General features: G+C 37.6%; 1 protein-coding gene across 6 annotated transcripts in view; it reads left to right on the forward strand.

Moving 5' to 3' along the window:
* FAM13B (family with sequence similarity 13 member B) overlaps positions 1-22,820 on the forward strand; it is a 97,888-nt gene that overhangs the window by 35,214 nt on the left and 39,854 nt on the right. For 5 of the 6 annotated variants that reach the window (XM_036750656.1, XM_036750662.1, XM_036750660.1 and 2 more), the window contains exons 7-9: positions 1,008-1,168; positions 19,249-19,290; positions 22,388-22,543. In XM_036750656.1, coding sequence (XP_036606551.1) covers positions 1,008-1,168; positions 19,249-19,290; positions 22,388-22,543 — 359 coding nt within the window. Of the gene's footprint in view, positions 1-1,007; positions 1,169-11,417; positions 11,582-19,248; positions 19,291-22,387; positions 22,544-22,820 lie in introns of those variants that run through there. The other variant, XM_036750661.1, reaches the window with a different exon arrangement.

The raw sequence follows: 22,820 nt of genomic DNA on the forward strand, positions 1-22,820 counted from the left end.
AGTTTAGAAACCACATTTGGACTTTATCCTGAGACAGCACTGCCATTATCCATGATTGCAAAACCAAGTGTATTCTTAGCACTTCCAGTATACTTGATTGGAATGATTGGAATTCATTGTTCTTATGTCCTTAAATACCTAGTGTTCAGTTTATAAAAAAGTTATCAAAGACCATTTCCAACATATTCCACCTTTGGGGCATTTTAAGAAGTTAGGTTTGATCATTGGAACAGGTACATTTGTAGTTTTTTTCCCCACTTTTCATTACTTTTTTTTAACTCTCTCAAATTTTAGCATTCATTGCCTATTTTATAAGACTTATTTCCTGCGGTAGTCACTTTGAGGGAACAAACACCAGATTTATTTTATTCTTCCTATTTAAGAAAAAAAATTGAATAATAGTATGTCGAGACAACTCTTTATAAGTGGAGTGAATTCTATCCTGGTAGTGCTCCTTCTCCATAAAAAGTCAGATTTGGTCATTTCAGGTTCAGCAGACTTATTCTAAATGAGGTTGATTTAGTTTTAGAAATTTTAGTAAGTTCTTTTGGTATGTGTATATGTACGCTCTTAATGGATTTTTCATGCCTACTGAATTAAAATAAACTCATTTTGTGTACCTGGAAAGCAGAGAGCAATTAAAAAGGCTTTACTTATCTTCTATGTTAACCAAATTGGGCAGAAGAAGATGAAGTTGCTCTGATGTGAATCATGATGCTTGAGTTTTCTGTGGTAGTTGAAAGGCTTAGTCATGTTCTCAGTGGGATTCCAATGTATTATTATTTCATCCTTCTTTGACATGTTTGCTTTTCCAGGCCACACTTTTCCTTTCTTCAGACCTGTAGAGCAAATAGCAACAACATTCTCTTGAGTGAGACTTGGATTTAGAAAGTTGTTTAAATTTCAGTTTCAAAATGTACTTTTATAATAACTTTTCTTTGGCCTACAAGTCAAATAATTTTATTAAAATTTGAATTGTCAATCCTTAAAAATTTGTAATTTAATAGATTAATGAACTCTCTGAGGAAGAGGAAGAAGATGAAAAGCTAGAGCAGTCAGAAGAACTTCCAGAAGATTGTGCAGAGAAATCTAAAGAAATGCCAGAGGTGGTACACTTGAGGATGACCGAGAACATCCTGGAATCTAATAGTGTTAAAGCATCAACAAGGTAAGGATTCAGTTATTAAAACCTTGGTTTTCAACTCTTGAAATATGCATGGAGATTCCTTCTGGCTCTGAGGTTGTACTAGTTGAATAAAGGAAGAAAAAGAAGTGATTGTTTTTTAGTTGAAAGAAATGAACATTTTCAGTCATAAACACATACTTTTAGTATTCTGGCAGATGACATATCTCACCTTTCAGGATAATTTAGGGCCAGTACTTCCAGTCCATTTGTCAAAGCTTTAGCCTATCCTGTCTGGAAACTGAGCTAGGTAGACAAAGGTAAATTTTTGGAAGCCGTGGAGGGGAGGGGAGTCACTCTGTTCCTCCGTGGTGCATCTCTGTTCCAACATGAGTAGAGAGAGAGGGGCAACAGCAGTGTTCTTATGTGAAGTAATTAAGAACACACATCATGTTTTTAATTTACTGAATACTTGCCTTACCGTAGTAACCTTGTGAAATAAATAATGAAGTATAATTTTATAGGTGAGAAAAATGTAGCTTTAAAGAAGTTAAGCAACTTGTGTAGTGCCGTGGAGCTAGGACTCAAAATCAAAAAATATATATTGTCAAGTTCTCTGTTTTTTATACTATATCATTCTATTTTCTGCAAGGTAACATGACTTTCAGTGTGTTACAGATTAAAGAGGTGGCACAGCTACACATCTGGCTTACTATTTGTGATTAGAAATTTGTGGGAACCAATTTAGTCAGGTATGGAAACCAAATGGCTTTGGCATAATGAGTCTGAGTATGTATGTCTCTGATAAATGGAAGTAAAGTGTAATTTTAAAGCGCTGTTTATTTCCCAAAGGAGAAAGTGTTCTACTTTTCTTTAAAAGAATGACAGTCATTGTGACTTGCAGAAAATTTCAGAAACATTTTATTTTCTGAGAACTGTCACCTTACCAATATCACTTATTAAAGAAGCTTGCATTAAAATCTTATCTTTGAAAATCATTGTCATGAATAGTGAGGAAGGGAATAAACAATAAGAATAGGTGGAATCTGAAGATCCTAAAGTTTTTTACATATGTATCACTTCTCCATAAAGTAGTCCCTCAAATGGAATGATATCTGTAGCATGTCCTGTACATACGTGAGGGCTCGATGTGCATGGGTGCTCCATTCACCAATACTGATTGCAGTCCTACAATGCATATTGCAGTTAGTTATTTAGCAGCTCATATTCGAAAGTTGCTACAGCTGTAAAATTCATTATGCAGTTATTACCCTGTTAATCAGAGAAGCTTATCTTAGCTTGGTTGGCTCTCAGCCTCAGGGGATAGTTAACCAGCTTGTCACTAGGTCCACAAGAAGCATTTCCAGCTTGGTAGGACCTAGCAGAGCATGGCCTCTTCTTGGATGGCTTTGGAGAATCTAGAATCATTGCCAAGTTGTGATTTGCCATTTCTTTCGCCGGTGGGGAGTCTTAATAGAATTCAAGTAGATATCTCTCAGTGGCTTTTCAGAAAATAAGTAGGCTTAGGGGTTTTAACATCTGAAAAGTTCATAATTGAGCCAGATTCTGTTTCTGGTCTTGGGCAAGTTATTTCCCTCCGTTAGTTTATAAGCACTTCACACAACTCTGTTCATTCAAAATCATTACTTTTTTCACATTTGGGGGCCTTGGTGATAATGTAAGATCTGATTTTTTAGATGCAGCTATGTTTGAGAAGAGAATGTTGGAAGAGAAATGTTAAAGGGAACCTACTCCACTCTTCTCATTTGTAGTTGAAGAAACAGAGGCCTAGATGGGGGAAATGACAAACCCAAGGTCTCATGCCTGGCTGACTCAAACCCATGCTTCTCTGTTGTCTTTTAGTTTGAGTGTATACTAGCTTTGGTATTTTTATTTTATTTGATACCATTTGATACCATCATTTGTTTAGACTGCTTGTTCCTTGACTGGACATAAAAAGGACATATCCATTGGAGCATATTTTTAGTACTTAGGCATTGTATTCTATAGAAAGACTTTGTTACCTGCTGCTGGGGTGACTTGAGAAACAGCATTTGAAACTTTGTAAGCATGAGGATTTTGCTTTCTTAAGTACGGTTAAGTGGTTGATAGTTAGGTTGGACATTTGGACCTATTCACTTTCTGTATAGTTTCTGTTTGTGACAGTGAATAAAATGAATCCATTTAAAATGTTTCATGGCAGTGTCGTTTTGTTTGTGTATGTATATCATTGCTATTTCACCTCAGTAACTTTTCTCTTCTGGATATATGCATCATCCTGGTAAAAGAGAATTTTTCAGTTATGCCCTCCCCCAAACCCACTGTCGACAATTCCACGGCATACATTTTGGAAAACACCATCTCTGTGCATCTCAATTATATACTTTTCTGAGTTGCAGTTGATTTTTTTTCCATTCTGCTTGATTTCCTTCTGGCACCTTTTTCTGTCCTCTGTCATCAATGATTCCTCTGCTGTTCTTAATTCGTTAAGCGATTAGTAGCTTATTGTGTGAAAAACACAAGAAAACAGAGTGCAGAGTCTTGCGTGTAATATGTAGCTTGGCTGTTAGATGAATATGAAGATCATTAAGGCATGATCTCTCTACCTTAGTGCTTGTAATGCCTCTCATGGTTACACTGCACTTCAAGGTTCAGAGAGTACTTGTGGTCTCGCACGGGGCGATGATGCACAGGAATGCAAACGATTCGGCAGCTATAGTCAGTGTGCTTTTGTGAAAGGGTTTCTCCTTACTCACGTGACCTTCCTATTCATTGCCAGGGGTAAATAACTGCTTAAACAAATAGTGGTTTTTATACAGTGTTTTTTCTAGTGAAGGCCTTTTGTTTTCCAGTAGATGGAACGTAAGTAATGGTGCCTGACTGAATTGGTTCCTGAAGATTCTACGCAATGAAAAACTCCGTAGAAACATATTCTGAAGTCTTTGCTGCAAATCAGTCTCTCTAGGGATTGTGCTTTAAAAAACTCGAACACCACCTATTCCTGAAGGAAATCCTGCCATACGAAGATCGTTTGAAGGAACTGGGGATGTTTGCCTTAGAGAGGACAAAACTTGTCATGGTTATTGAGAAGGAGGGTGAGAGTGGAGCAGGGGTGGGGCAGAAGAAGAACTGAGAAGAGTTCTTACAAAATGCCTTATTTCAAGTATTTGAAGGGTTGTGACATAAGAATAAAGATTAAATTGATTCTGCTTGGTCCTAGAAGGCAGAACTAAAACCGTTGGGAAAGTATAGGGAAGGTGAAGAGGAAAATTTTCTTTACAGTGCTGATGGAAAAGTGGAATGGTTCACTGTGGAGGTTACATTTCTTGGCCCCTGAAAGTTTTCTTTTGGAGGCTAGATGTTGATTTTTTTGTGAGTATTTTAAAGGGCATTTGTACTTCAGCTTGGAGTGGTATTTGTACTTTTTGCATCACAGGTTTGTCATGGGAAAGCACTTTGAGTACCTTAAAGGACAACACAATTATAAATAGTTATTATTACTAGCTCAGTGAGCCTATGAAAAGATCTTGAGATAGCATTATGGTTTAAAATAGTGCAAAATTTTTAAAAATAATGAAAAACAGTTCATCTCATTAAAAGAATTAGTAAGAGATAATGTATTAGAATTGAACTTTTTTTGTTGCTCTTAATTCTATTTATTTGCCAGGATATCAGGGGTATGTTTTGGGGAAGCATGCATAGTTTTTCTGGTAGAGAAGATCAGAAGTGAAAACAGTTTTAAGCCTGCCTTTTGACTGGTCCTGGGGCTTAGCCCAACCCCAGACGATCTCTGAGTATACAGAACCCCTAAGAGACTTCTATGGTTGCCAAATATAGTGGTGAATCATTTAGTTTATTTAAACAAATCCTCCAAGTAATAGTCCCCTCTTTATGGATAGAAATATTCCTTGTGTTTATAATTGGAATGCAGTGACATCATTCTGGAAGTTACATTTGTTAAAATGGAAATTTATGTAGTGCATTGCTTGTGAACATTTGTGATTGTTCTTGAAGACCACTGCATTTCTTTAAGGTACAGATTCTGTAGGATAGAGAGGAGACCCTCTAATGTATACCCTCAGCCCAACACACGCAAATGTTATTTGTCAGTATATGTAAAGTCTTTGGAAGTTAGTGTGTTAATGTTCTCTAATGTTATGATTTTTAAAAACCAGTTATTATTTTAGACATTGGAAAACTGAAGCTCAGAGAGAGTTTAAATGATGTACCCAGAATCACATAGCTAATTAGTGTACCTGTATGGTTTGTCGACCTTGAATCTTTTTACTGTTACGATGAATGCTTCAAAAAGGTATCATTCTATGATTTTTAAAGAAAAAACTTGTAAGGGACTTGTAGAGATCGTTTAGTATACTCCCCTTATTTTACAGATGGGTAAAACTGAGACCTATCACTGAGAGTAGTAAAGTAACTCTTTTCTAAGGTCATAGCAGCTAGTAATTGGAAGGACTATGATTTGAACTCATTACACCTGTCTGCCAGTCAGAGCTTTTTCTTTATGTGCCACTAAATTAAAATCCTTCATTGCAACAAATGGAATGTGAGGGTTCTTTTAGTTCAAAGAATTTAAAAGTGAGGAGAGCTCATCAGTTTCTTTCTTTTTTTTTTTTTGGCAACAAATAACTCTCCGAATGAGTAATTATGTGATATTCCTATGTCCTAACTAGAGATGGGAAAGGAAATCTCTATGAAACTTATGTGTCCAAAAGTCATTTAATTAACATCAGGATCCACTTTTCATTTCTTGTGTGAGAAAAATCTGATCTTGGTTAGACCTGCTCCTTCTTTCCAGGATGGTGACAGGTAGTGAGCAAGGTGTGCTATTTGTTTCCTCCTTTACAGGCGGTGCTTGGAGATATTTTGAGTGTAGTGACTGGTTGAAGGGAATGAGGATGAGTTTTGTGATTTCCTAGATGTAGAGGGCTCCATCTATGATGCCGGCACTTTGGGATTCTTTTAAGCCCAGATAGATGCCAGTGAAGATATTGGGAAAAGAGGGGGAGTCTTTCATGGTGGCTTTAAGGGTGAAAGCAAAAGAAAGAAAGGAAATAACGCAGGATGCTAGCCAATTAATATGGGCACGAATCTTCCCAGGGATTTTGGGCAGTGCCAGGATGATGGCGTTAGGTTCTTCCTATAAGTAAGGATTGGAAGTCTTGTGGAGGTGCTTATGACTGTATCGCTTGGGATTCTGAACACGAATGCAAATACTTTCCACTGGGGAGAGGAGAATAAACTTCTGTTATGCAAAGATCCTAACAAGGACTTACTGCTGTTTATAAGACCTGAGTTCAGAACTTACCTCAGGAATGTAATAATAGCAAGGGAATTAGTGGCTGTGCCTCAGTTTCCCCATCTCTAAAATGGGAATGATAATAGCGCCCACCCCTCAGAGTTATTTTAAGGAAAGGATGAAATAATTTTTATAAAGTGCTTTAGAGTCCTACATATTGCTAGCTACGGCTATTGTTATTATTATATAAAGTACATATCCTGTAGCAAGCTTACTGATTTATGTTTCTTAGGCTGAGGAAGAATAACAGGTGCAGCTAGGAAGTTCCTAAAAAGCGAAGTTGGTGCAGTAAGCCAACAGAGTGAAAATTTGTTTTCCGGGACATGTCTTTTAAAGGGAGTTCAGTCTAATCTGATTTTGCAAGTGAGTCAACATTGCTGTGGGACAGTGGGACGAGTGCTAGATTTGCTGGACCTGAAATAAAATTCCAGCTCTGCGACCTGCTGCTCCCTGGTTGATCTTGGGCAAGTCACTTGGCCTCTCTCAGCCTCAGTTCCTTACCTGCGAAATGAGAGGGTTGGACTAAAGGAATCCTAAGGTTTCAGGTCTAAGTCTGTGATTCTGTGATTTAGGATTAATTTTATGTTGGCTATTACATAACTGAGGTTTGATAATTCTCTAAAGTGGGAGCATTAGACATAGAAAACTTCTACTTTCTCTTCCAGTTCTGAGAATCTGTGTTTATGGAATCACAAGACAATAGGTAGACCTGGTAGCCTGTTTAAAGTTGTGGTTTTAATACCTAATTTGGTAATTCTTTTTTTAAAGTGAAGAGAAAATGTATCTTTTCCCTTTTTTAGATTTAAAATGCCAGCTAGTTTTAGAATTTAGATGAATTTATTGATTTATTAAGTGCTTAATATGTATTAGGCTCTGTGCTAGGTTCCTGTGATTTAAAAAGGCTAAAAGAAGAATACCATGCCAACTCTGTGGGAGCTTACGTTCTAGTAGAGGATGACAGCACACAGAGGAGAGCAGTAATCAGAGAAAGGAGTTCATAGCAAGCAGATGGTGAGATGGCCTGGGCGGATAGACCTCTGGCACTCTCCAGCATCTCTGCTGGGCGGTTCACTTAGCTGGACTCTCTGGGCCTGCTCCCGCCAAGTATCAGGGATAATCCTTTCATGAATCTACAACTGACTTTGTTCTCCATTCCAGGGGTCACTTTCTTTAGATTTGTTTTCCTCTGCCTCTCTGGGTTCTCTCTCTGTTGGTTTAGATATCTCTTGTTTGGGCAAAGAAGAGGACCACTGGAAGATCCCATAAATGTTTACTATGTGCCAAGCACTGTGCTAAAGATCAGGGATGCAAATCCAAAATATATCAAAACCTCTGCCCTCAAGGATCTTACATTTTATTTAATTGGGGAGACAGCACATATGGGGAGTAGAGGCCAATAAACAGTATTTTGGTTTGGGAAGACACAGGAATTGTGAGCAGAATATTGGCCACAATAGCATTGATTTACATAAAGTTTTCAGAGCTTAGAGGTGAAAAGCATGGGAAGAGGGAATAGGGAGGAAGAATGTGTGAAAGGGAGGGAAGAGGAGAGAATGTAGACTGGTCAGATGATGAAGATGGGGCTGTTTGTCACTTCCAGGATCAAAAATAAAATCCTCTGACATTCAAAGTCCTTCATAACCTGTCCCACCCATTTAATTTTCTTATGCTAAACTCCCCTCCCCCCCCCCCCCCCCCCCCGCCCTCACTTTTACCCTACAATCCAATGACATTGGCCTCATTTCTGTTCCTCAAACAAGATACTCCGTCACTGGGCATTTCCACTTGTCCTTCATGCTTGGAATGCTTTCCTTCCTCATCTCTGCCTCTTGGTTTCCTTCATATCCTCAGTTAGCCTTTACTCATCCCCCTTAATTCTAGTATCTTCTCTCTTTTAATTATATCCCATTTATCCTGTGTATAGCTTGTTTGTACATAGTTGTTTGCATGTTGTCCCTCTTACTAGAATGTAAGCTTTTGTAGAGCAGGGACTGCCTTTTGCCTTTCTCTGTATCCCCAGTGACCCTGTATGTGATTTTCTTTGTAAAGATACTGGAATGATTTGCCATTTCCTTCTCTAGTGGATTAGTCAGACAGAGGTTAAGTGACTTGCCCAGGGTCACACCGGTAGTGAGTGTCTGAGACCAGATTTGAACTCAGGTCTTCCTGACTTCAGGCCTAGTGCTATATCAGGTGAGCCACCTAGCTGTCTACCTGCACATAGTAGGTTTTAATAAGTGCTTATTTAATGACTGGGCCTGGGGAATTCAGAGGCGTTATGGATTCATATTTTGGTTAGATTTGAAGAGAGAATAGCAAGAGACAGACGAGAAGGAGTTAGTGAGTGATATGAGGACTGAGAAGTAGGCGTTCGTTCCCCACCTTTTCCCCACTTTTTCCCCACCCTCATCCCCTAATTCTTATTTCCTAATTTCTACTGAGGAAATAAAAGCTCTTCAACTGGCCTGAGTGTGGGGACCTAGTGCTTTCTTTTCTCTTATTTCTCCAAGTTATCTTTACACATGGATTCAGACTCTTTTGTCAGGCTATTTTGCCAGGCAGTTTTCATATACTAGTATAACAGTAATTATATTTTATTGGTAGAATATTGTGTTTAGAGTTGGAAGGAACCTTAAAGGTCATCTAATCCTCCACCCACCATTTTATACATAAATGAATGAAAAAGTACTTACTATGTATTCTCTGTGTGCTGAGCATTGTACTAAGTACTAAGAGTACAAATACAAAAAATGAGACTCTCTTTCCTTTCCTTACATTCTAATGGGAGAGAGACCCGGGGAAAGAGTTTGAGTCAGTTAAGTGAAATGAGGCAGTTGATTGACATGAGGAAAAGGGGAAGAGGTCCTTGTGGAACAGCATCATAGAAGATAGCAGGGATGAAGAAGCAGCTTCCCGAGAATTTCAGAGTTGAGTGGCTTAGCTACTTCATTGGATGGTCTCAGAAGTTACAATTTGCAGAGTGAAACAGCAGCAGCATTGTCAAGGATGAAGAAGTATGGTGACGGAGTTCAGCTGATGCCCTGAGAGGTGAAACGATTTGCCTGTAATCACATAGGCAGTAAATAGAAGAGCCAGGATTTCAATTCACATTTTCTGGCTAACCTAACACTCTACTCACTGTCTCCCGTAGAGGTAGCTGGATCAAGAGCCAAAAGACAGTGACATGAGGGCTGTAGTTCATATTTCAGTTACTACAATTTTCATATTATTATATTGTCATCTCCTATAGGCAGAACCTCTTTTTTTTCCCCTAGTCATAGCATATGTGAGATATATATATATATGTACATTCAGTCTAATGAATCTGAGTGCCTGCTGTTGGGCAGACTGAAACTCACTGCAACTGTTTACTTATCTGTGAGCATCGTGGGGAAATCTTCCTGAGCACTGATGCTCTGTTGTAGTTACTTTAACGTTGATGGTACAAATTCAAAGGGAAGGGAGACTCACGGCAGGTTTGTAAAGGGTAGCGTGTGCCATGTGAAATTAAGGGATTGTCTCCTCCTCGTATATCCTAGATTTGTGTGATTAACTATCCAGTTGTTGCCTCTTGAATATCACGAGAGGCCAGTTGTAACATTATTGATCCTGTCCAGTTTTCCCTTGGAATTGGTCACAGAGTCTCAGTATTGGAGAAGGGACCTCAGAGTCCATCTACTCCTGAATGGGAATTCCTTGTATCACATCATTCCACTTTTGGAGAACCCAAATTGCTTGTGTTTCCCTGTGTTAAACCTAAATGTTCTTCTTTGCAACTTACATGTCTGGCTACTAGTTCATCTGTGGGCCTGTCATTCAGGCCTAATAATGACGAAGACAAGTCAACCACTTGCATCACCCCAGTCTTCTCTTTTCCATGTTGAGCACAAACAGTTCTTCAGCCTTTCATTCTTCCTATGGTATGGTCTTGAGGTTCCTTCTTATCCTCTTTGTTTTCCTCTAGACCAGGGGTGTCATACTCAAATAGAAAGAGCTCTAAAAGCCTCTAAGACTTTTTTGATTGCATACTTCTTTCTGGTGAATGTGCAGGTGGGGGAGGGGGGAGGAGGTAAGGGAGGAGTTGAAATTTCCCAGTGGTACTTGGGCAGCAGCTGCTGTGGGTGTTCTTGTTGGGGTGAGGTCATTACTGTGCTGAGGATCTGATGTGTAGCCCGGAAGGAGGTAAGGTTGGGAACTTGTACAAGAACAGAACAGAGTTGAGTTGGAGACTGTTGGGCTGTTAACAGGTGAAGGATAGCTGTATTTGTGTTGGAGACAAGCCACATGTTTGGCTATCACAGGGAGGGTGAGTTGTGGCCAGTCTCCATTGGTTGGTCATCCACTCTTGGGGGTTCGTGCTGTGTCCCTAGCTTTGTGTACCACTGCTTTAGACTCTCTTCAGCTTGTCAGGGTCCTTCACAAAATGTAAATCTCAGAAGTAAACGTAGAAATTCAGCTGTTGTCTTACCAGGGAAGTGTACAACATGACTATTAAAACTATGCCTCTCTTAACGTACCCTAAGATCATGTTACTTATTCTAGAATATTTGTTTTTGAGTTTTCAGTTCATTAAAACTCCCCCAGATCTTTTTATTTTTAATTTTTTTTTTGCATGAACTGTTAACAGTTTGGCCATTTTGTGCTTGTTTATATGCTTGTTTTCCACTTATTCATTTCCTATGTTTAAGTCAAAAATCAACTTGACATCATGTCCTTTATATGAAATAATGAAGTTATGGTTCCTAAGAGACTATCTTAGAGCTTGAAGGGACCTTAGATCTGTGATTGGCTTGTTTTTTAATTTGATCAGGCTTACATGTTATTGTGTGTGGCATCTCACCCAGATTGTGCTCCACCTAAAAAACACTAAAGTGCTTGGGAGGACTTTTTTGGAGTGTTGATTGGGTAGCTTCTTGTCAGTAGTGACCTCATGTTGCAGTCTGCTATTTAGACTGCAGAGTTTAGCACAGCACTGTCTAGAAGTACCCAGCCTCTGGAAGGCAGCCACTGAAATCAAACCCAGTAATATTCATAAGCATTTATCAACTCGCCTTTATGATTTTTCAAATGAAGTCCCTTTATCAGAAATGTTCAGTGGGAATAGCTACAGTAATCAGAATGGCCTGCAAGGTTCTGTTACACAGGTGAGTTGATCAGAATAATTTTGGTGTAGCTAGGATATAGAAGAAATATTGTTTATTATGATGTTGTATTTCTTTCAGCAAGCGAGTGACCTTATGATAACTTGATGATATATGAGTTCTCATAGTTAAAAAAGATAAATCTAAAATTATTTATAGTTTCCAAAAAATTATTGGTTGTATAAGCTGATCTTTTAAAGTAGTTAACAGCAGAAGAGAACAAGCAAGGATTCATTAGTCAGTTAGAGCTGCAAAACACTTGACTAAAGATTTAAGAAATATATGTCCCTTGTGATTTAGTATGTGTCTCTCTTGCTTTGTCATTTGGTACTATCGCTAATGAATACAGCCATGATTTAAATAACATATGATTAACATTTTTGGACTGACAGTCTGTGTGTAGCATCTGTCTGCAGAATTTATAAGTAGTTTCACTGAAAAATGTGTTGGGATTTTATGTATCCTGTGTCTGTGCTCGTCAGAATTCACGCCCTGTTTTTAGCCATATGTAGTTGCTGCAGACAGCGTTGTGCTGATGAATGCACATCTTTTTTTTAAGGCCTTTTCAGTATATGTGAAGATTTTTGTTAGCTTTGCTGTGTTGAGTAAGGCCCTGAGAAAGTGGTTTAAACTGAAAAAAAAATACCTTATTAAAATATAATATCAGAATTGTATTTATACTCTGGGCTTGTCTCGTGTAATTAACCAGCCCTTTGTCCTTCAGTAGCCACAAAGATAGTTTGAATGATGTATGTAGTCCAGTTTGTATGTGGCCTTAGAGATGAAATCCCATCTTACCTCATTCCCTTCTCCTCCAACAAAACCCCTAGTTTGATTTATTCTCCATGGACATTGTTTTATGCCATTTGTTTTTATCCATGAGTGTAGGTACCTTTGAACTGTTTGTTTGCCTCTTCATAGCAACTTTTCATGGTCTTTCAGCTGTTGAGTATATTTAATGTCTTTACTGATGGTTTTTCTTATAAACTTTCTAATGGTGTTCTGATAAGCCAACTGATTAGAATTTTATGTAATATTATATTTTTATATAATTTAGAGGAAAGAAGGCAGTAAAGCCTGAATAAAGCTTCTTGTCCAACTACATAGATCAAAGCAAACTGGTATTACTGCACCATCTTCTCTTCCATGCAAATTAAACGACACAGTGAATGGGGATGTAAAGGGACAGAAGAATGTAGCTTTAGAATACACTTTTTTTTCCTTGGAAATTTTTGAAAGAGGGGAAGTATTTTAATTTTGAATATTCTGACTGAATAATTCACTGAAAACTTTTTGTGTAGTTGTCTTCCTTATGAATTGTTGCAAAAAAAAAAATTATGACACTGACCAAGTTTTTAATGTACCTTTGACTCTTTCACTGGGCTCACAACAGTAATTCTAGTCTCTCGTTTTGCCCTTCTAACCTCTAAGACTCACTCCTTGATATTACTGTCAAGCCTGTCGGCCAATATCAATTTCAGAGATCTTTGAAGAAGGTAACTCAACCAAAAGGAAGGAGAGAGTATCGATAAAATAGATTGGAGGGGTTTAATGTGTTTTTAAAAAAATTCTAAACTTAGTAATCAAAAAATATTTAAGTAGACAAGATAAAAAAGATTGCATATTTAAAATACAAATTTGGGGACCCTTTCCATCCCTCTTGCCCTCTCTCTTCTAGACACTTTCCAGCTTATCAGTGTCCTTCCTAAAATGTATTTACCCAGAAGTGAGTAAACATAGTACTTTTTTAGCTGTTGAAGGAGAATTTACAGTTTCATCTTTAGGATGTGTGACTAAAAGGCAGTGCTTCCAGCTGTAAAGTTGGGAACTAAAAATAGTTTGAGCTCCAGGAATTGGTTGCTTTAGTTGAAAAATAGCCTGTATTCTGGTTTCTTTAAGATGAAGCAGAGATTTTTTCTCTCTTAGAATAACAAGAAACTCTTGGGGTTCAAGTTTTCCTCAAGGTGTTATCATGGTAGGCTCACCTTTGGCTTTGGGATTTCTGAGAGCTGGCTTGAAATCTGTGTTAGCCTGTATGTCTCTGCAAAAGGTACCAAATGTTGAATTCATATTCAGCTTAGGTACACCTGCTAGAAATGGGCTAAATGCTGCAAATTCACATCACCTTTGTATGTATGGGTGGGAGGGGAGAGGGGGGAGATGGTTTTTATGAGCCTAAGACCTTATCATAAAATAAAAGTTAATACCTTGAAAAGCTTAGGCTTGAGGTAGTCAAGTCTCATTCATTAGCTAATGTTAATAAATATGGGACAGATTTTTTTTAGTGGGTTTGGTTTGGCCAATTGGAAGGAACTAACTGAACTCTGTCTGGGCTCTTCTCTCACAAGCAATGCTGTGAATTGCTACTGGCTGGGGGTGGGGAGTGTTGGGAGGGAGCACCAAGAATAACTTTGTGGGTGAAGAATAATGTTCATTTGATTTCCTAAATTCCTTTTTTAAAGATACTTTGGTCAGCATCAACTGTATGAGAATAACAGATTTATTTGTGTTTCATATAGTGTTTTCACACCCCTTAACTTGATTTTCATGAGATTCATATTGTTTGAGCTGTGCAGAAAAGACTATTGTGGAATTACTTTGCTCCAATAATAATAGCTCATATTTAGAAAGCAGTTTTTATATACATTTTATTATTTGATCTTTACAAAAATCCCATGAAGTAGGTACTGTTGTTATCTCAATTTTACAAATGAGGAAAGTCAGTCACAGTGGTTGAGTGGTTTAGGGTCATAGTGCTAGTAAGTGTCTGAGGTAGGATTTGAACCCAGTTCTTTTTGACTCTTTACCCCAGACTTTGCTGGGAAATGATTATTACCTTAAATAGAGTTGCCTTAAAGTACATTTTGGTTGGCCTTAAAATTGACTCCGTTTTTTGGGAATACTTGAAACAGTTAAACAAGTTAAGTTTAAAATATTAGCCTTTGTTTATGGTTGACTCATTGTAGCTAGTAGTTTCTGTGAGAGCAGGAAGGAGGAAAACTGCATTTAAAGTAGTCAGCTTGTATCAGCTACAATACTTACAAATGTTTTTTGAATATATCAGCCGACTGCTAAACTTCTGCTTGAGTAATGCCGAGCACTTGGGCTGGACAGTTTCATAGTTCTGCGCATTTCTGTCATTCTGTTTCAGAGTCTCTAGTACAAATGCAGATTGTCTAAACAGGATGTGTAAATGTTGATTGTCAGTGTCTTATTACATAGAATTAGTGTGTTAGTAATCTCATTAGAAGATCTTTGAGAACTTTTTACTTTAATTTCACATCATCCTGAAATAGTAATCATAACAATACCTCACTTATGCATAAGAGGTTTATTTATAGCACTGTGCCCTCACCTATCTTGTTTCATTTGATCTTAGCATTCCTGTCAAGTAGGTTGGGCAGGTGGTCTTATTCCTCCTCAACAGGTGATGAAACTGAGACACAGAGGTGAAGCCGTCTGCCTAATTATGCAGCTAGAACTTGAGCAGGGCCTAGGACCCAAGTCTTCAACTTCTGGGGACCTTGTAACTATAAAGCATTCAGAGAATGTAGCTTGTTTTGCCCATCTTAGAGAGTAAGATAAGTAGGAGTTAACTTATGTAGCATAAATGATAGGTCATTGGGCCTAAAATAGTTTTCAACGTGCTTTATTCTGTTTATCTTCTCTAGCCACTGGAGCATGTTTTTTACCTAGATAGTTATAAGTATGAAGTGTTAACAGTGGGCAAACTTTGACTTTCTGGGCCTATGTGGTTAAATTTGTAGTGTTAATTTGGCATAGATATTTCTTTCCCACGTTTGTGATGGGGCTTAGTTATTTGTTTCTTTATGTTATAAATTTTTTTAAAAACTGGAATTGTTTTGCAAAACCATTGACCGAAATTGCTTAAAATTTTACTTTGACCTTTGAAGGTGAAAAACAAAAGCTACTCCTATACTTAATGGATTTTTACCAGGTTACTTGCAATTAAGCTGTTTAATATTAGTCTGTCATCTTTGTTATTTTACTTTTCAAATATATGCACCATGTATGTCTTTAGTAAAAACAAGCACAGTATAAAAAAGTGCGAAACCTGTCTTTTTGCAACTAAATGACTGCCTTCAAAAGGAAAGGTCTTGCCCATGTGCCGTTATGCCCATGCCCACTTATGCCATTGCAAACCATTAGAGCCATTAATTCTTTTCTTAATTAGAAAAATTATTGTGAATTAGAAAATCATCAATAAAGATGAACTTTCCATTGATAAAGCAGGCCAGAAAAAGGATTGTCTATGAAGTGAATCTATGACATACATCTTTTTAAAAAGTGTATCTTCACTGTAAGTGGTAGTATCAGCATTAATCTGCTTGACCGTACCCCCTTCTAAACTTGCTTCTACTTTCTTCTTTGGAGTTTTCAAATATTTCATTTATAGTCTTTTTTGTTGTGAGGATAGTATTAGCTCACCGCCTGAACTCTTCTAGAGTATAATAAGCCCTCTTGTAACAAATAAATGTAATCACGCCAAAAAAAATTCTTAGCCATGGCTGAAAAAGTGTGTCTTATTCTATACTTATAGTCAGTCCACTGTGAGACAAAAACCACCGCTTCTTCAGGCCTTTGGAGCCGTGGCTGCTCATTGCGTTGATTAGAGTTCTTCAGTTTTTCTGAGCTATTTCATTTATAACATTGATGTTGCATTCTCTTCTAGTGGGGTTCACTTCACTGTTAGCTCCTACTAGACCTTCAGGTTTTCCTGAATCCGTTCCTTTTGTCGTTTCTCATAGGGCAGTAATTTGTTCAGCCATTTCACAGTTGATAGTCACTTCCTTAGTTTCGTTTTTATTGTCATTTTGAATTTAACAAATGCCAAAAAAACAAGCATTCCAGATACAAAGTAGAACAGGAAAAGAGGATTATTTATATGTGAATCTCTTACTACATATACTTTTCCTTTTAAACAGATAATAAATTCATCATGAAACTTTCAAAGCTATTCTGCTTTTCCTTGTTTCCTTCTGGCCTTCCTTCTGCTTGCTTGGGTATTTGAAAACACTTCAAACACTTTCCTTTTATTCTTTTTGGTAACTACTGATATCTTCCTTGTTTCTCTTCCACCTTATTTCCACCTCCCACTATTTCAAAAAAAAGGAAAAAAGAAAAAAAGAAAACAAAAACTTTGGGAACAAATTTTTGTAGTCAAAATAAATCCTCTACAATGCTCATGTCTAAAAATATGTCTTGTTTTACGTCTTGAATCTGTCCCTTTTACATCAGGATATTTCATCATGTGTCTTGTGGAGTTGTGGCTGGTTATTGCGTTGATCAGAAATCTGAAGTCTTGCTATGACTACATAACGTGTTTTTAGTTTCTGCTTTCTTTTCTCTTCATCAGTTCATACAAGACTTTCAAGATTTCTCTGAAGTTGGCCCTCTTGTATTTCTTGTGACATGTAATACTGCATTACTAACACTCACACACCATAAGTTGTTCGGTCATTCCCCACTCATGGATACGCCCTTAGTTTCCAGCTTTTTGCCACAACAAAAAGTGCTGCTGTAAATTTTTTTTGTACGTATGAACCCTTTAAAATTTTTTTTGATCTTTTGGGTAAATATGCCTAGTAGTGGCCTCTTTGCTTAGAGTATGCATAACTTAGTGACTTTTTGGGGGCCAAATTCTTTTTTTTTTTTTAAATAATATTTTATTTTTTTTCCAATTACATGTAAAGATAGTTTTCAACATTCATTTTGAGTTCCAAATTTTTCTCTCTCTCTCCCTCACCACCCCCTCCCCTAGATGGCAGGCAAACTGAGATAGGTTATACACATGTAATCATGTTAAACATGTTTCCACACCAGTTATGTTGTGAAAGAAGAGACAGAACAAAAGGGAAAAACCACAAAAGGCCAGAAAGAAAGTGAAAATAGTATGCTTCAATTTGTCTTCAGACTCCATAGTTTTTTCCCTGGTTGTGGATGGCATTTTCTATCATGAATCTTTTGGAATTGTCTCAGATCGTTGTATTGCTGAGAAGAGCTAAGTCTGTCATAGTTTATTTTCCCCCAATATTGCTGTTACTGTGTATAGTGATCTCCTGGTTCTGCTCCCCTCACTCGGCATCAGTTCATGTAGGTCTTTCCAGGTTTTTCTGAAGTCAGCCTGCTCATCATTTCTTATAGCACGATAGTATTACATTACATTCACATACCACAACTTGTTCAGCCGTTCCCCAGTTGATGGGCATTACTTCAATTTCCAGTTGTCTGTTGGGGCCAGCCTCTAAAACTTCGCTGAATGATGACTGATTCACAGCCATTTCTACTGATGGTGGATTATTGTACTTGTCCTCCCATGATCCTTCCAACAATTTCCATGTTCCTTTTTTTTTTTAATCATCTCTGCCAATCTAATGTGTGTGAGGTAGCATCTCAGCGTTGTTTTTATCTGTGTTTTAATTATTAGTGATTTGGAGCATTTTTTCTTGTAGTTGTTGATAAGCTTGGATTTCTACCTTTGAACTGTTTATATCCTTTGACTATCTCCTGGAGAATGGGGATGTGTGTGTGTGGATATCAGACTTTATTGAAAAAAAAAATTATAGCAAAGGTTTTTCCCCACTCTGTTTCCCTGTTCTAATAGCTTGTTTTCCTTCTTACTCTGACTGCACTGATTTTGTGCACAACTTCTTCAATGTTATAGGGAGAAGTGTTTATTTTTACCATTTCCTGTGATCATCTCTTTCCCTTGTTTGATTAGGCTCTTTTCCCCTATCCGTAGCTGGGAAAGGTGTCTTTCTTCTTCTCCTTTAATTTGTTCGTGATATGACCTTTTATTTCTAGGTTGTATATCCATTTGAAGCTCATTGTGCTGTATTTTATGAGATGTTGATCTAAGCCTTATTTCTCTTAAATTGCTTTACAGTTTTTTGCAGGCCTGGTATATATTAGGTGTGCTTAATAAATGTTTATTAACTGCCTGACTGAAAGTGGCAGAGCCATGCTGTATCCAACCGTGGTGTTTGGAAGAGGTGGTGCTGGTGAAGGTGGAAACTGCTTGCTGTGTAGAACCTATGTTGACTTTTAATGTGAATGAATATTCTGTATTGGACTCAGCAGTTAACTGAGGTCTCCTGTGCCTGTTTAAGTGGCGCATGGAATATAGTTATCTTGTCACCTGTGTGTAATCTTTTGGCACAGTAAGTGAAGGGAAGCTGGGTGATTGTGCTGTCTTCTGTTGAAGGGACTGCTTATGGTGCTTGCGGGGAGAAAAGCAACTAATAAGATACTATCAGATTCTAAAAGTTATTTTTAAAAAAAACCTATAATTATACCTATTTTTGTCATCTTAGTAAATTTTTCCTAATTATGGTCACTAATCAAGCTGTTTCCTTCTCTTGCTTAATCAGTGTGCAAGTATAGGTTGGGATAAATTTATTTCACAGATTTAAGGGACAGGTCCGTCCTCCACCTGTCCATCCACCTGTCCATCCATCCATCCATCTATCTGCTGTTGCTTGTCTACTTAGCCAATAAGATTCTGAAAAAAACTAATAGTATACTACTTTTTTGAAAACATGCTTCATTTAATGTATTTTCCTGATTGGTGAAGATGTATGTGCCTTAGTTTACTTAATGCTGAGTTACTATTTTAATTTTTTAAAGATAATTTCTTTCTTTGATTACAGTGCTCATATATCTCCCATCAACATCTTGCCAGCCTCTGCAGAGTAAGTAGAATATTTATGTTGTTAGAATGCAAATTTTTTATTTCAGTGTTTTCTCCTTAGAAGTTGAAGGTAATGCATTAAGTGGCTTGATTATTGTCTTTACTTTATATCAAAACATTATATACAACTTTATAGCACTTATGTAATTAGTGATCATTTTGTGACATAATGATGGACAATTAAAAAAACTATAGAGATGCAAACATTTCTTTTGGATGCTTTTATATTACTAATATGAGATTTTTGTCAATTTATGAAGTATGCATTGCTATCTGCAATAGGTTTTCTTTTCAACTATTTAATACAGCTTTTCTGTTGATGACGTCTTCTAGTTCTTCTCTGCCTCGTTTCTTCTAAAGCTATTTGTCCTTACTTTGAGCTCCAGTTCTTCTAGCTTCCCTTATTTTCCTAGTCCAACATCCTTGCTTTGGCTTACCTTTCCTTGATTTGCAGTCTTAACTAATAGTTCATTTATCTTCTACCCTCGAATCCTTTACCTTCTGGTCCTTTCCTAAGGCATCATGCCTTCACAAACCTCAGTCAGTCATCAGATATTTATTTAGCACCTACCTACTGTGGTACCAGGCAGACAATTAACAACGAATGGAAGGATCCCTAGCAATGAGCTTATAATGGGGGAGAGAATAAATACATAAACAAATATGTAGACAGCATAAATATAAAGTAAATAAATGCATATACAGACACACAAGCTAGTTTAAATACTAGGTACTATGGGAGGGAGGGAACTAAAAGTTGGTGGGATCAGGAAAGGCTTTTTGCAGAAAATAATATCTGAACTGCCTTGTAAATGAAGAGGAATATATTTCAGGCATGGGGGATGTCCAGTGAAAAGGCATGGGGGGAAAAGATAAGAGAATTTTCAGTGAAAAACAGGTCATTTGGCTGGATTGCAGAATGTGGAAGGGGGAATAATAGTCAGTGAGGCTGGAAAGTTAGGTTGGTTGGGGCCAGGTTGTATAGAGCTTTACAAGCTAAATAGAGGAGTTTATGTTTTATCTTATCATCATTAGGAAACCACTGGATTTAGTTTGGTCAGCATGCGTTGTATGGAATTGACTGGAGTTTTGAGAAACTTGAGGCAGGGGTGCCAACTAAGAGAACGATGAGAAGTAACAAGGAACTGAACTAAGCTGGTAGCTGTGTGAGTGGAGAGCGCTCGATTCGAGAGATGTGAAGGTAGAAACAGTAAGATTCAGCAGCTAATTAGATATGTGAGGTGAAGGAGAGTGAGGAGTCAGATTGTCTAGATTGTGAACCCAAAACACTGAAAGGAAGATGGTGCCTTCAACGGAAATTTGGCAGTTTGGAAGAAGAATGGAAACGTGTGGGAGGGACCCAAGTAATGAGTTCAGCTTTAGACATGCTTACTTTTAAGAAGATTTCTGTGGGATATGGATAGATCCGATTGGTTCGTCATAGCTATAAGTGAATTTCCGGAATGAATAAGGAACGAATGAACAGGGTGACTATCACAGTAGTATTGGTATTTTCATCTGTTCGACCAGACCTCGTCACTTTCATGATAATGCCAGCTGACGTGTAGTTCAGATTTGCAAAGCAGTTTGTACACATTATTATATTTTAGTTTTACACAAACCTTGAGAAATAGGTGCTGCAAGTGTTTTCTTTGCTCCTTAACAGATAAGGAAACTAGGGCTCAGGAGTTAAATGACACAGTTAAGTGTCTGAGGTAGAATTTTTGACTTGAGTCTTTCAGATTCTCAATTCTGTTGTTCCCTCCATAATACCATGCTACCTTAATTCAAAGGTAATGGAGGCAACATTTTTTTTTCAAAGGCGATATATTAGACTGATTATTCTTCTGTTCTTTCTAGTTTATAATCTTTTCACTTATATAGTGTCTGTTTATAGTTATCTGCATTTATGTCACATTTCCTTACTTATCTTTTTATTTTCCATCAGTAATCTCATCACTTGCCATAGATTTAATTGTTATTTCTATGCAGAAGAATCCTAAATCCAAAATTCAGCTCTCATCTCTTTCCTGAGCTCCAGTCCTACAGCCTTTACTTCTTATTGGACACCATCGTTTAGATGTCCCATAGGTATCTCAATTTTATCACATCTGAAACAGAATTTGTCGTCTTTCCCTGCCAAATCCATTCCTCCTAATTTGCTTATTTTTGTCAAGGGCACCATGATTGTTGGCACCATGATTCTTCCTGTCACTCAGGTTCACAACTGTGGAGTGACCCTTGACTCTTCACACTTCTCCCCCTTCCCCAATTCAGTGGGTTGCCAAGGCCTATCAGTTCTGTCCTTCCTCACTTCTATCCCTTTTATACTGCCCATAGGACTACTATCCTAAATCTCTCTGCAATTGCTTCTTTCTTAGACTGTTGTGGCAACCTCCTACCCAGTCCCTTCCCCAAGACATCTTCCTTAGAGCTGTTAAATTGATATTCCTGAGGCACAAATCTGACTGACTCACTCCTTCACTCAGGAAACTTTAGGGTTTCCCTGTTGTCTTTAAGGATAAAATAAAGATTCCTGCATTTGTTATTTAAAACTTTTCACAGTCTGGCTCTGATGTATTTTTTCATTTCACATTATATTATCTACATTCAGATTGGCCTGCTTTGTTTCCCTGTGCTCCGCAATCCATCTCTGATCTCTACGCTTTTACAAAGGGACGTTCTCTACAGTGAGGTTGTGCTGCCTCCTCTCTCCTTTCTCTCACAGATTCCTTCTCTTCCTGTTTATGCTTTTCTCCTCTTTCTATTCATCGCTTTTTAAATACTTCTGTTTGTTTACCTGAATGTGGGTGGTATCTTGGTAGATTGTAGACTTTACCCACAAGGCCTTGCACGGTGACTGTGTGTGCTTAACATAATGCTTATTGAGTTGAATTAAATGAAGGCAGAGACAGTGACTGGAAAACTTGCTCTCTTCCCCAGAGGCATCTAGTGCTGAAGTAAATAAATAATCCTATAAAAAGTTTTAAAATTTAAATAATAATTTAAATCTTTACATTAAAAATACTTAAAGGATTAGAAATGTGTTAACGTTACCTTGTGGCAGATTTTTTCTAAACACGTTCTCTCTTTTGTAGCATTTTAGAGAGAACAATTAGAGCAGCTGTGGAACAGCACCTTTTTAATCTGCAGAGCGGCATAGATCATGATCTAAAGAGTCTACAGCAGCGTGGTGTGGGGCACAACAAGGAAGCAAAAAGTACAGATTGTGATGGAGAAGGAGCTGATGACCAGTAAGAAAATGCTTATGTTTCATTAAGGCAGGAATATAAAGTTTATCTTTAGTAGGAAATTTGGCTTTCATTTTTAAGTAAACTTTCTACTTAAATTTACCAAACTCAACCTATTTTCTTTAAAAGCAAAAGGCCAAATCTTTTTGCTTTTCTGCCATCTTGTCATTGCTATCTCTTGCGTGAGAGAAGTCCCATGTAGTATTTTACTATGGAGCAGGAAATATTTGTCCTTTCTGGTACATAATCCTTCAATTTGGGACAGTTCAGAAAATTGTAT

This window comes from Trichosurus vulpecula, chromosome 3, assembly GCF_011100635.1.
Source record: "Trichosurus vulpecula isolate mTriVul1 chromosome 3, mTriVul1.pri, whole genome shotgun sequence".
Taxonomy (NCBI): domain Eukaryota; kingdom Metazoa; phylum Chordata; class Mammalia; order Diprotodontia; family Phalangeridae; genus Trichosurus; species Trichosurus vulpecula.